Source organism: Rhinoraja longicauda, chromosome 8, assembly GCF_053455715.1.
Source record: "Rhinoraja longicauda isolate Sanriku21f chromosome 8, sRhiLon1.1, whole genome shotgun sequence".
NCBI lineage: Eukaryota > Metazoa > Chordata > Chondrichthyes > Rajiformes > Arhynchobatidae > Rhinoraja > Rhinoraja longicauda.
In genome coordinates, this window is record NC_135960.1 from 32209158 (window position 1) to 32223364 (window position 14207).

Genomic DNA, 14207 nt, shown 5'->3' on the forward strand with positions numbered 1-14207 from the left:
GGGCAATGCTGACTAAATTGTCTGCCTAAAGGATGTTTGAGTAATTCCACTTTGCACATCTATTTTATACCAGCTGAGGAAACTAGCTTCAAATTCCCTTTAAACACTGCTGGCGGGGACGTTCCTTTGAAGTGGTGGGAGCAGAGTAGTTCATCATGGTGAAATGTTAGGCCAGAGTTTATGCAGATGGCTTGAGACTTTAAGCTACCAGCACCTAATGAATCTCAAATTAACAGGAGGACCAGTGCGTGAGTCAGCCGAAGGAGCAAAGGTCAACAGTGATCGAAGGACTAAGGAAGGGGCAAAGGTCCACACCAATAGAAGGGCCAAGGGAGAGGTAAACGTCAACAGCAATATAAGGGCCAAGGAAGGGGCAAAGGTCAGCCGTCGACAGCGGCAAGCCCCTGGTGACATGGAGGAGGCGATACTGGGGGAAGATGGCAATCTGCACCAATTTCACCAACCAGGGCGTGTCCATCACAGCAGTGACTACAATTCCATACATGAGAGGGAGCTTGCTCAGGACACCAGACGAACCACACATGGTAAGAGTTTGACTGAACCAACAGCTTAAAGTTGTTTGAATACCAGAAAGTAGTCTTAGTAAGCTTCTTGTCTCGTGCCTTCATTCAATGGGTGATTTAAAGAATCAAAGCAGCAGAGAACATTTAGTCTCCCGATAGTGCCCCAGTAATGACCCTTATTTGCCTTGCTGCAGTTTAACCAGTCAAACTAAATGTTCTTGGGTGGAAACTCTGCCTTCAATCTCCACATGTTCAGTTCCATTCTTTTCAAAGTCCCATGGGTTAGTAAAGTTGTGGTGACCCTGCTATTATCCCAATTCTAATGAAATCAGTTTCAACAGGTAACCCATAAGCTCTGAAATCACTTTATCCATCACGAGTACCACTCCCTAAAAAGTCAAGAATCAGCTTCCATGCAACACCTATTATTCTTCATGTTATGTTATAATACTCTAGTCTAAAGCATGGTGAGGGTCCGTCTGCGAACATTTGAAGAAATAAGGTCAGAGAGAGAGTTTCTGTACCTCACCCTTTTGTAAAGAGGTTAATTTATATATTTCCATGTTCACATTACTTTCATGTGAACATTTTTACGTCAAGTAGTTTATTCTCGTATGCACAAGTACAGCAAGGTACAGATACAATAAACATCTTGCTTGCAGTAGCATCTCAGGAATATATAATCAGGCAATACGCAGATATATAGAAACATAGAAAATAGGATCAGGAGCAGGCCATTCGGCCCTTTGACCCAGCACCGCCATTCAATATGATCATGGCTGATCATCCAAAATCAGTACCCCGTTCCTGCTTTTTTGCCATATCCCTTGATTCCATTAGCTATAAGAGCTAAATCTAACTCTCTCTTGAAAACATCCAATGAATTGGCTACCATTGCCTTCTGTGGCAGAGAATTCCACAGATTCACAACTCTGGATGAAAACGTTTTTTCTCATCTCAGTCCTAAATGGCCTACCCCTTATTCTTAAATGTCCATCTGGTTCTGGACTCCCCCAACATCGGGAACATTTTTCCTGCATCTAGTCTTTCCAATCCCTTAAGAATTTTATATGTTTTTATATACGATCCCCTCTCATCCTTCTAAATTCCAGTGAATACAAGCCCAGTTGACCCATTCTTTCATCATATGTCAGTCCTGCCTTCCCAGGAATTAAACTGGTGAACCTACGCTGCACTCCCTCAATGAGGAAGAATGCCCTTCCTCAAATTAGGAGACCAAAACTGCACACAATATTCCAGATGCGGTCTCACCAGGGCCCTGTACAACTGCAGTAGGACCTCCTTACTCCCAAACTCAAATCGTCTCGCATTGAAGGCCAGCATGCCATTAGCTTTCTTCACTGCCTGCCACTGTATGTTTCTTTTTTTTTCCTAGTCAGATGTGCAGCACTTTGGTCAACGTGGGTTGTTTTTAAATGTGCTATACAAATAAATTGACTTGACTTGACTTGACTTGTTACTGTATGCTTCCTTTCAGTGACTGATGTACAAGCACACCCAGGTCTCATTGCACCTCCCCTTTACCTAATCTGACACCATTGTCAGAGTGAGGCTAAATGCAAATTGGAGGAACAGTATCTCATATTTCACTTGGGCAGTTTACAGCTCAGTAGTATAAAGTGTAGGAAAATAACTGCAGATGCTGGTTCAAATCAAAGGTAGACACAAAATGCTGGAGTAACTCAGCATTTTGTGTCTACCTTCGCCCAGTGGTATGAATATTAATTTCTCTCACTTCAAGTAGCCCCGGCATTCGCTCTCTCTCTCTATCCCTCCCCCACCCAAGTCACACAAGTTTCTCATCTTCACTCTACAAACAGTTTACAATGGCCTGTTTCCTTTATCATCGTGACTTTATGGCATATCTTTCATTCATTGTTCTTTATCTCTCCACATCACCATCTATATCTCTCATTTCCCTTATCCCTAACCAGTCTGAAAAAGGGTCTTGACCCGAAACGACACCCATTCCTTCTGTCCAGAGATGCTGCCTGTCCAATTGAGTTGCTCCAGCTTTTTGTGTCTATCTTTGGTTTAAACCAGCATCTGCAGTTCCTTCTGACACCATTCAGGAAATAATCTGCCTTCCTTTTTCTTGCCACCAAAGTAGATAACTGCACATTTATCCACATTATACTGCATCTACCCACTCACTCAACCTATCCAAGTCACCCTGCAGCCTCATAACATCCTCCTCGCAGCTCACACTGCCACCCAACTTTGTGACAGTCGCAAACTTGGAGATGTTATATTTAATTCCCTCACCTAAATCGTTAATATACATTACCTACCATTCTGAAAAGGACCTGTTAATTCCTACTCTTGGCTTCCAGTCTGCCAACAGTTCTCTATCCATGTCAATACCCTACCCCCAATACCATGTGCTCTAATTGTGCACACATAATCTCTTGTGTGGGACCTTGTCAAAGGCTTTTTGAAAGTCCAGATACACCACATCCACTGGCTCTCCCTTATCCATTCTACTTGATACATCCTCAAAAGAATTCAGATTAGTCAAGCATGATTTCCCCTTCATAAATCCATGCTGACTTTAAATATAAAATATTCAAGAGAGTGAAATGAAAAACAAGATTGTGCAAAAACACTGAAAAAACAAGGCAAGAGGTATTCTGTTACGGAGACAGGATTAGGGTTGTGCAAGTCGGTTCAAGTCCTTGTTGGTTATAGAAAAGTAGCTGTTCCGGAACATAGTGGTGTGGGTCCTCAGGTTTTGGTACCTCTTGCCCGACGGTAGCAGCGAGAAGTGTGGGGGCCTTGCTAGTGGGGATCCTTGACGATAGATGCTGTTTTCTGGACGCAGAATCTCATGCAGATGCTTTTGATGATTGACAGGGCTGAGTCTACCACTCTCTGCAGTCTCTTGCATTCTCATGCATTGGAACTGCTGTACCAGGCCATGATGCAAAGTAAAACCCAATCATCTAGGACCAGAAAGCGTTCAACATGTAATACCCATTGGTCTCAGAACACATCCAGAGAGCTACTAGGTACCATATGCTCCCTCTTCAGGGACAACCAAGCAAGGATGTATCCTTGTTAGAGGGGCAGGCAACTGGCTTAGGCGGATCCCCCGAATGCTCTCCACTGCTTTGACCTATGAATGTCCACCTTGGTCAGGTCCACGAGCAGACAAATGTGGAACTCCCTGAACTGACACCACCTCTCCCTCCTTTGTTCCCAAATATCAGGAAAGCAGGGCTGAAGTGTAAGCAGAACGAGAGTAGCCCCTTCAAGTACTCTTTCAGGAGCTGCAACCTCTCACATTCTATAAATACACGGAACACAGACTCCTAGCTGTTGTAACACACCTTGTGCATGTTGGGAGAGCAAATGGAGGGTGCCTTAGCTAATTACTTTAACTAACTGCTTGGAACTAACTCTAGGCTGCCTGTAACCTTCTCCTGATAGACACTACTATTGTCTGCTCACAGGTTCCACCTACAGGACATCTGCTGCTGGCTCTTCCCTGGCAGGCTGGTCTCAGAAAGAACACAATAGCTTGGGTGAAACTGAGGAGCTGGGGTCACCGCTCGGCTTCCACGAAGTGTGAGTTGACTGCGTTATTGCACGTTTTCCCAGAATAGGCCACCCATTCCTCATTGCAGGATGCTCTCCAATTTTTTCAGTTCCCTTTCTTTACGTTTTAATAATAATAATAATAATGCATTACATTTATATAGCGCTTTTCTAAACACTCAAAGACGCTTTGCAAGGTTTACTAAAACATAAAAGAAAATAAATAGATAAATAAGTAAACGAAGAGAAAAGGAGACAGAAGGTGAGGTGACGGTCAGTTATTGAAGGCAGTGCTGAACAGGTGAGACTTCAATGATGTTTTGAATGTGGTGAGTGAGGAGGAGTCTCTGACGGTTTGGGGTAGTGAGTTCCAGAGGGTGGGAGCAGCGATGGAGAAAGCCCTGTCCCCCCAGGATCTGAGTTTGGTCCGGATGGGGGGGGGGGACAGGAGGTTTGCAGCAGCAGAGCGGAGGTTACGGGTTGGAGTGTGTCTGTGGAGGAGGTCAGTCAGGTAGGATGGGGCCAGGTTATGGAGGGCTTTGTAGGTCTTGTTAAAACCTTCAGACCTGTGTCTCACCTTGCAGAGGGAAATAACAGCAACTGGACAATAGACAATAGGTGCAGGAGGAGGCCATTCGGCCCTTCGAGCCAGCACCGCCATTCAATGTGATCATGGCTGATCATTCTCAATCAGTACCCCGTTCCTGCCTTCTCCCCATGCCCCCTGACTCCGCTATCCTTAAGAGCTCTATCTAGCTCTCTCTTGAATGCATTCAGAGAATTGGCCTCCACTGCCTTCTGAGGCAGATAATTCCACAGATTCACAAGTCTCTGACTGAAAAAGTTTTTCCTCATCTCAGTTCTAAATGGCCTACCCCTTATTCTTAAACTGTGGCCCCTTGTTCTGGACTCCCCCAACATTGGGACCATGTTTCCTGCCTCTAACGTGTCCAGCCCCTTAATAATCTTATGTTTCGATAAGATCTCCTCTCATCCTTCTAAATTCCAGTGTATACAAGCCTAGTCGCTCCAGTCTTTCAACATATGACAGTCCCGCCATTCGGGAATTAACCTAGTAAATCTACGCTGCACGCCCTCAATAGCAAGAATATCCTTCCTCAAATTTGGAGACCAAAACTGCACACAGTACTCCAGGTGCGGTCTCACTAGGGCCCTGTACAACTGCAGAAGGACCTCTTTGCTCCTATACTCAACTCCTCTTGTTATGAAGGCCAACATTCCATTAGCTTTCTTCACTGCCTGCTGTACCTGCATGCTTCCTTTCAGTGACTGATGCACTAGGACACCCAGATCTCGTTGTTCGTCCCCTGTTCCTAACTTGACACCATTCAGATAATACTCTGCCTTCCTATTCTTACCACCAAAGTGGATAACCTCACACTTTTCCACATTAAACTGCATCTGCCATGCATCCGCCCACTCACACAACCTGTCCAATTCACCCTGCAACCTCAAAGCATCTTCCTCACAGTTCACACTACCACCCAGCTTTGTATCATCTGCAAATTTGCTAATGGTACTTTTAATGCCTTCATCCAAGTCATTAATGTATTTTGTAAATAGCTGTGGTCCCAGCACCGAGCCTTGCGGTACCCCACTAGTTACTGCCTGCCATTCTGAAAGGGACCCATTTATCCCCACTCTTTGCTTTCTATCTGTCAACCAATTTTCTATCCATGTCAGTACCCTACCTCCAATACCATGTGCTCTAATTTTGCCCACTAATCTCCTATGTGGAACCTTGTCGAAGGCTTTCTGAAAGTCAAGGTACACCACATCCACCGGCTCTCCCCTGTCAATTTTCCTAGTTACATCCTCAAAGAATTCCAGAAGATTAGTCAAGCATGATTTCCCCTTTGTAAATCCATGCTGACTCAGAACAATCCTGTTACTACTATCCAAATGCTCTGCAATTTCGTCTTTTATAATTGACTCCAGCATCTTCCCCACCACTGATGTCAGACTAACTGGTCAATAATTTCCCATTTTCTCTCTCCCTCCTTTCTTAAAAAGTGGGACAACATTAGCTACCCTCCAATCCACAGGAACTGATCCTGAATCTATAGAACATTGGAAAATGATCACCAATGCGTCCACAATTTCTAGCGCCACCTCCTTAAGTACCCTGGGATGCAGACCATCAGGCCCTGGGGATTTATCAGCCTTCAGTCCCATCAGTCTACCCAATGCAGATCCAGCATGACTTTGATTCAGCTGTTGAGAACGTTGATTAATGTTACATTCATGCATTAGCAGGTAGGAGCTTCTCTGCTAGCATGAAATCACAAAATTAAGGTAAATTAGTGGAGATCTGGAGATATTTTAAAGATTTGCCAGCCAAACATTGTGTGGCAGGACTGTTGGTGAATTAATGGTCTGACACATCGCCCAGCTGGGCAGGAGGCTCTTGTGCCTGCAGGTAAGTGTAACGATGGACCATGCTCTGTTCTTAGCAGTGAGAGTGGACATCTTCCCAAAGCCAGCCGGAGGAGGAGGAAGAAATTGCGAAAGGATGGTCTTGTAGTTGAAGAAGATCCTGAGGCAGATGCCGAAGATTGGGAAGCTGAGCGATGGAGTGAAGGAAGCGAAGGAAGGACCAGAGTCAAGGCTGTAAGTTGGACAAAATCCTCTCCATCAATGTCAAAACGGTGGCCTCAGCCATGATCCAGGATATACCTCGAGTGTCTGCAGGCCTTGGCTTGGTACCGGCCTGGTGCTGAAATACAGTTTTTCTCAGGAATATCTATTCTCCTGGATTATCCTGGAGTCTCCAAGAATGAAAGATCGACTTTCTGTCCCCTTAGATAATCCACAAGCATTGAATAGATATGTTAGCCTGTGCCCCAGGGTTAGTACATGTGACTGTGCAGTTTGGTTGGGGTGGCTCCTTGGCTTGAGATTGGTGTCTAAGAATAATGAGAGATTTCTTTTTAAATCACGAATTGTTTCCTCTCACAGAAAAAACAAAAAAGCAAAAGGAAAGGAAGGCAAAGTTCCAACCAGGATCCAAATATCCAAGATGGATACTCAGAACTGAGCAGCGCAGATGAGTGGAGAGAATCATCAGGATCAATACTGGCACCTGGAGAAAATTCGCCATTGGAGCAAGAGAGCTCACTGAGGTCACAGAGGAAACAGGGAGCAAACTATCCCTCAGATACAGAGAGCTCCCTGAGGCCAGGCCAGGCACGAGGAGCAACTAAAGAGAAAAGCAAGAACAAAGGACGTGCGGAGTTTGTTGTAGGTGAGCCATCTCCTAACCCCACCTTTCAATAAGCTTCACACACGTGTACCGCTGGGGGTCACACATGTCTATGGCTGGGCAGGGACCCACATCCCTGGCACGTCTGGATGTTGACTCCCTCACCCCCAAGTACTTCAGTGAACTGTTGAATAAAACTTAATAGCAATTAAGCTCTAACCTTAATTTCTTCAGGAAGACCCAGCGAGAAGAGAACTCAGCAACAGTACCTGCCACCGGGAAAACAGCAGAAGGAAACTTCCCAGCTGCAGAAGAAGGCAAAGAGAGGGAGTGAGGTGCAGGAGGAAGGGGAGGAGGAGGATGAAATCACCACGCAGATTGGGATGGGTTCGGACGGGGTCCTGCATTTTCACAGCGGCAGGAGCACCCCAACCTCGGAGATGGCCAGAACAGCCGAGCCAGGCCCTAACTCCAGCTCCACTCAGGTCAGAGCCAGAGGCCCGGGGGCAGGTGGAGCATGGAGCAAAAGACAAGCAGAAGTAAGTAACACAGATAAAACCAGTCAGAGTGGAAGTTAAGCCAATCTGGTGATGTACGGTCTACATCTGAAAGGACAGGGAGGCTGTGAGAGCTTTTCTGATGAAGTGGAAGGAATGTGAACCCTTAAACATGCATTAAAAAAATCTCAATCAGTCTCCAACCCACCTATTTTTTTGTTTCAATAGACGAGGAGGGAGCATAGCAATAGAATCATACAGCCTAATTTTAAAAAGATTTAATAGGAATCTGAGAGTTAACTTTTTTACACAAAGTATGGTGGGTGTATGGAACAAGCTGCCGGAGGAGGTTGTTGAGGCAGGTACTATTGCAACGTTTAAGAAACATTTCGATAGGTACATGGATAGGATATGTTTAGAGGGATATGGACCAAATGCAGGCAGGTAGGACTAGTGTAGATGAGGCATGTTGGGCAAGTTGGGCCGAAGGGGCTGTTTCCATGCTGTATGATTCTATAAGGCTATGCTCTAAGGACTAAAGTCTTAGCCTTACACCCTCTCTCTATAGCCCAGGTCCATGACTCTTGGCAACATCAACATAAATCTTCACTGCACTCTCCCCACTAAGATAAAGTCCCGACTTCTATACTTGATTTCCTGACTGATGAAGCCCAATGTGCCAAATGTCTTCTTCACCTCCCTATGTAGCTGTGATGCTACTTTCAGGGAACTATGTGGTTGTACTCCCTGATTACTCTGCTCTACAACACTCCCTAGGCTCCTACCATTCACTGTGAAGATCCTGCCTTGTTTGACTTCCCAAAATGCTACACCTCACATTTGTCTTTGTTAAACTCCATTTGCCTCAGTCTACTTATTACAGGCTTCCAGTCCATAATATAACCTTCCTCCACCACCCTCTGTTTTCTACCTAAAGCTTTTCAGTGTACCTAAGTACACGTGACAATAAACTAAACTACCATGAGGCCAATTCTGTATCCGGTTGGAAGTGCTCGTGAACATTGAGATGACCTCCTTCAGTAAACTTGGTCTCTCCCCTGCTGCAGTGAAGGAAACTAATCATGAGGGGAAAAGATAGGATAAATAGCCACATTCATATTCCCAGGAAAGTGGGAGTGGAGTCTAAAACTTAAGGGTGCAGGTGACAGGGGAAAGATTTAAAGGGGATCTGAGAGGCAATTGTTTTCACAAGAATCTGCAAGAGGAAGTGGTAGGGACAGCTACAAATACAACGTTTAAGCCAATCTGGTGATGTACGGTCTACATCTGAAAGGGAAAGCACACTGGTTCATGGAAAGGAAAGGAACTGGTTCATGGACAGGTTCATGGAAAGGAAAGGAAAAGTTTAGAGTGATATGGCCCAACCACAGGCAAATGGGACCCGTTCAGGAAGACACCTTGGTCAGCATGGATGAGTTGGGTCATCTATGCTGAATAGTTCTGACTCTATAAACATGACATATAATATTCTATTCAACATTGGAACTGTTGGAAGTTCCACAAGTACTTCCTGCGCCCTCCATCCTCCTTCCACCCACTGCCTCTCCTTACTATCGAGGGAAGTTCCTCACTATCTGCTTGTGTCCATTAGGAAAGCCCAGAGTGGTCAGAGGGTGCAACAGCTGTGCCAGGGTCAAAGCATCCCAGGCAGCTTGGCAGCAAGAGGCCGGAAATGGGCCAGAGGTCAGATGAAGAGTCCCAGATTTACGACGAGCAACTGGATCCCAGCGAGCGGAGGCGCCGGAGGCTGGAGCAGCAAATCCAGCAAGAATTGGATGAAGAGCAGAGGAGGAGGGAGGAAAAGATAAGGTGAGAGCAATGTGGGTAAGACACCATGGATAATGGTTGCCTTTGCTCAATCCAGGCATCTGAGAGGCTCTTGTGGGTACAGTGGAAATCCAAGGAAAGTTTCTCACAAATGGCAGGGGTGGGCAGGGTTGTGATGAGGAAGGTGAAGTCCTGAAGGTCAGTTGCAGAACAGCTAACCTCTTCTGCACTGTTTGCAGAGTTTGGATGTTTTTGACCTGAATGGAGTTGTGGGATACTGGTAGAACTCAACTCCCCTCCCCTCCCCTCCCCTCTCCCCCCCTTCTCCCCTTCCCCCCCCTTCTCCCCCTTCTCCCCTTCTCCCCTCCCCTTCTCCCCTTCTCCCCTCCCCTTCTCCCCTTCTCCCCTCCCCTTCTCCCCTTCTCCCCTCCCCTTCTCCCCTCCCCTCCCCTTCTCCCCTCCCCTCCCCTTCTCCTCTCCCCTCCCCCCCTCCTCCCCTCCCCTCCTCCCCTCCTCCCCTCCCCTTCTCCCCTCCCCTCCCCTTCTCCCCTCCCCTCCTCCCTCCCCTCCCCCTCCCCTTCTCCCCCCCTCCCCTTCTCCCCCCCTCCCCTCTCTCCCCCCTCCCCTTCTCCCTCCCCTCCCCTCCCCTCCCCTCCCCTCCCCTCCCCTCCCCTCCCCTCCCCTCCCCTCCCCCTCCCCTTCTCCCCCCCCCTCCCCCCCTCCCCTTCTCCCTCCCCTCCCCCTCCCCCTCCCCTTCTCCTCCCCCACCCACACACGCTGGTTCAGGTCTGTTTGGGCGCTTCTGTTTCTACCCACATCCCAAAGACATACAGGTCCATGGGTTAATAGATCACTGTAAATTGCCCCAGGTGTGTGTGGGTTATAAGTGAGGGTAAAGGGACAATGTTATTTCGCTGAGAGTAAGCATAGACCAGGGACTGAACAGCCTGCAGGTTTGTTCAAAAATAGGCTCTACAGCCTGTTTCCCACGCAACCGAATGCTGGACCAATCTAAACATCATCTTGAACACAGCCTGAGCAGGGACATGACTCACTCTGAATGTGGTTGCCAGGGTTAAAAAACTGCAACAGGAGAATGAAGCAACAGAGCAGGAAAAGGATGAGCAGAGGCAACAGGGGGAGCAGCTGGACCGTGAACGCCGTCAAAAACAGCAGCAGGAGTTTCGAAGGAAGGTGCAAGAAATGCAGCAATTTAAAGAAAGAGTCCTGGTGGAGAGAACAAGTATGGATACACCAGTTACTGTAACATTAACCTGGATGGGAGGGAGGGGCAAGGGGTGGGGACAAGGGGAGAGGTGGTGGGTGGGTGGGTGTGGGCACAGAGGTGGGAGGAGAGGAGGGCAAGAATGGGCAGGAGGGAAAGACGGTCAGGCGTGAAGAGAGAGTTACTTGTCAGCCCTCCAGCACTGAAATAAGTGCAATTCAGTCCAGCTGTCTTTCCTCACTGCCTGATCCTGCTTATCCTGTCTACTGATCTTGTTGTTATTACCTTCTGTACAGACTTCTGGCCTCCCACCTGCCTCATTACTGCATTTGATCCTGTTCCACTGCTAATCTAATTTAAACCTTGTATTAGTAAAATCTAGTTTAAACCACCAGAATAGTACCAGCAAACCTGCCCTACCAGGATATTGGTTCCCTTCCACTTCAGTTGCAAACTCTTGGAACAGGTAAAGAGATCCCAATGGTCCAAAAATCTGAATCCCTGCCCTCACCACATCTTCCTATTCCTATCCTCACTCGCACTTGGAACCAGGAGTATTCTGGAGATCATTACTCTTGTGGTCCTGGTTTTAAACCTTTTGAACAACTCACTATATTCAATCCGTAGAGCTCATCCCTTTTACTAACTATATCATGACATCTGGTTGTTCACCCGCCTCCTGGAGAATGTTTTACGGCTGCTCCGAGACATTGTGGATCCTGGCACTAGAGAGGCAACACATCATCTGGGCGTCTCGTTTGTGGTCACAGAATCCGAGTTGTAGCTTTAAAAAAAAAAATAGAGAGCAGCTGTAGGAACTCAGTGGATAAGGCAGCATCTGTGGAGGGATACAGACAATTGTCATTTTGGCTTGGGACCCTTCATCTGGACTGAAAGAATAGAGGGGCAGTAGCCAGTAAAAAGAGGTAGAAGGAGGGGTGGGACAAGAGCTGGCAAGCAATAGGTGAATACAGGTGAGAGGGGGAGGGAAGGTTGTAGACAGCGACAGAGGCTGGGAGACGATGTGGAGAACAAAAGATGCAGATTCTGGAATCTGAGAGGAAAGTAGGATGAATAATGGAACTGAATGACAGATGATGACAGTTGGGAACAACAGATAGAAGGGTGAACAGTCGGGGGGAAGGGGGTACGGGGAGAAGTTGTGGGTGAAGGGGTGAAAAGAAATGGGGTTTCAGTGAGCTGGGGTAATGTGCGAAGAATGGTGAATGTGAGAAATGACCAGAGTAGATAGGAGGAGAGAGAGAAAGAGGCAGAGGGAAGGTAGGTTTCCCAAAATTGGCAAATTCAATGTTTGTGCCTTTGGGTTATTAGTGCTGTTCCTCTAGATTGCATTTGGCACCTGGCACTACAGGAAGCCAAGGGCAGAAGAGTCTGTGTGTAAGAGGAGACTTGAAATGGCTGGCAACCGGGACAACCAGATGACCACAACAGACACGGCACAGGTGTTTGGCAAATTGTTTGCCTAGGTTGTGTTTGGTCCCACTGATATAGAAGAGGGCACATCAGGCGCTTCAAATGTAATACACAAGTTTGCAGGAGGTGCATGTGAACCTTAGTCTCAACTGGCAGGGTGAGTCAGGATCCTGGACGGAGGTGGGGGAAGAGTTGTAGGTGTGGTTGCAGGGATGGTGGGAGAGGGTGAGGCGGGAGAGGGATGGCTAATCTGGATGAGTGAATCAGGGAGTCTCAGAAATGTACTCTAGTGTATTCAGAGACGGCACAGTGGCGCAGCAGTAGAGTTGCTGCCTTACAGTAAATGCAGCGCCGGAGACTCGGGTTCGATCCTGACTACGGGCGCCGTCTGTACGGAGTTTGTACGTTCTCCCCGTGACCTGCATGGGTTTTCTCCAAGATCTTCGGTTTCCTCCCACACTCCAAAGACGTACAGGTTTGTAGGTTAATTGACTGGGTAAATGGTTTTTTAAAAATTGTCCCTAGTGTGTGTAGGATAGTGTTAATGTGCGGGGATCGCTGGGCGGCGCGGACTCGGTGGGCCGAAGGGCCTGTTTCCGTGCTGTATCTCTAAATCTAAAATCTTAAAAAAATCAGGGGACCTTAACTCAGCAGCGCATGAAGCTCTAGAGGAGCAAGTTAGGAGTTTCAGGAGCGTAAATAGTGCCTTGTTCTGTCTTCAGAGGAGAAAGCACAGCTGCAAAAGCTCCATCAGGAGCAACTGGAAGAGGAGCAGCGGCTCCTGAGTCAGATGGATGAACCACAGCGTCAGGAGTACCTGAGACTGAAGCAGATCAGAGAACAGCAACTGAAGGAGCAGCTGGAGGTGCGGCGGCAGAAGGAGGGAGAGAGGAAGAAGAGGCTGCTGGAGGAGGTGACGCAGGAGGCAATGTCCTTCCTAAGGTAAGTGTCACGGTTCACGTGCACTAGCTGGACCCGTGTACACACAGCATCACTACACGCATCACAGCATACAGACTCGATCCGCACAGTGAAAGCAGGTTAACCCTGTATACACATGGCACCGCGCACACAAGACTAACCCCATGTGCACACTTCCAGGTGTACACAAACTAGCCCTCTATGCACACATCATGCACACTACATATAAAGCACAGTGCCCACAAACTACAGCTACAAGATACTGTGTACAATACTGCTTACTTAGATTAGACACATATACACACAGTACTGCGTTCACAGGGTAGTCCCATATACTCGCATGACACTGCATGTAGACTAGACCCATATATACACACTGCTCCATGTATAGAGAGTAGACCAATATACACACAATACTGTATACAAACTAGCACCTTAAATGCAGCACCACATGCACGGATTAGACATAGTACTGAGTACAGACTAACCTCGTATACACATAGTACCCTGTACACAAACGAGTGTCTCACACAGTCCCATACACTCGACCTGCACACATGGCACTGTGTTTACAGAGCCTCATGTACTCATTCCCCAGCCCACCCTCCCATAACCATTTTGCATGCTTCCCCCACTGACCCAGCCAAATCCCTGCCCCACTCAGTTCTTCCTCCCGCTCCCTGTAACTCAGTGCACTGTCTCTCTACAGCCAGCAGGGGCTAATAGGACCGGGCCTGGTGCTGGTGGAGTTGATGGAACTGGAGCAGGCCCAGAGCATCACCAGGCCCTGGGTCTTCTCCTACTTTGAAATGATGGAGATTCTGGGCCTGGAAGTAGCAGAGGAGAGTGAATGAAGGACAGCTGGATGGAAGCTGGGAGTCAACGAGGATGCACCTTGGTTCACCCTGGGAGCGTGAGACGTCAACATTTCTGCCTGGCAAGGAAAGACTGATTCAAAGTGCAAAGGCACTTCTTTGTAAACATGCAAAGATAAACATCCAGAAATAAATACCCACCCCAATACACACAGAAGTGAC

The 14207-nt window shown here is 47.4% G+C and overlaps 1 protein-coding gene across 1 annotated transcript in view; it reads left to right on the forward strand.

The window, feature by feature from the left end:
• kiaa2012 (KIAA2012 ortholog) overlaps positions 1–14179 on the forward strand; it is a 41181-nt gene extending 27002 nt beyond the window's left edge. Inside the window, exons 17-25 of the mRNA XM_078404451.1 lie at positions 237–545; positions 3998–4112; positions 6557–6713; positions 7062–7347; positions 7540–7844; positions 9415–9632; positions 10664–10833; positions 12972–13191; positions 13880–14179. Of these exons, the coding sequence (XP_078260577.1) occupies positions 237–545; positions 3998–4112; positions 6557–6713; positions 7062–7347; positions 7540–7844; positions 9415–9632; positions 10664–10833; positions 12972–13191; positions 13880–14024 (1925 nt within the window). The 3' untranslated portion in view covers positions 14025–14179. The remainder of the gene's footprint in view (positions 1–236; positions 546–3997; positions 4113–6556; positions 6714–7061; positions 7348–7539; positions 7845–9414; positions 9633–10663; positions 10834–12971; positions 13192–13879) is intronic.
• The last annotated feature ends 28 nt before the right edge of the window (positions 14180–14207 follow it).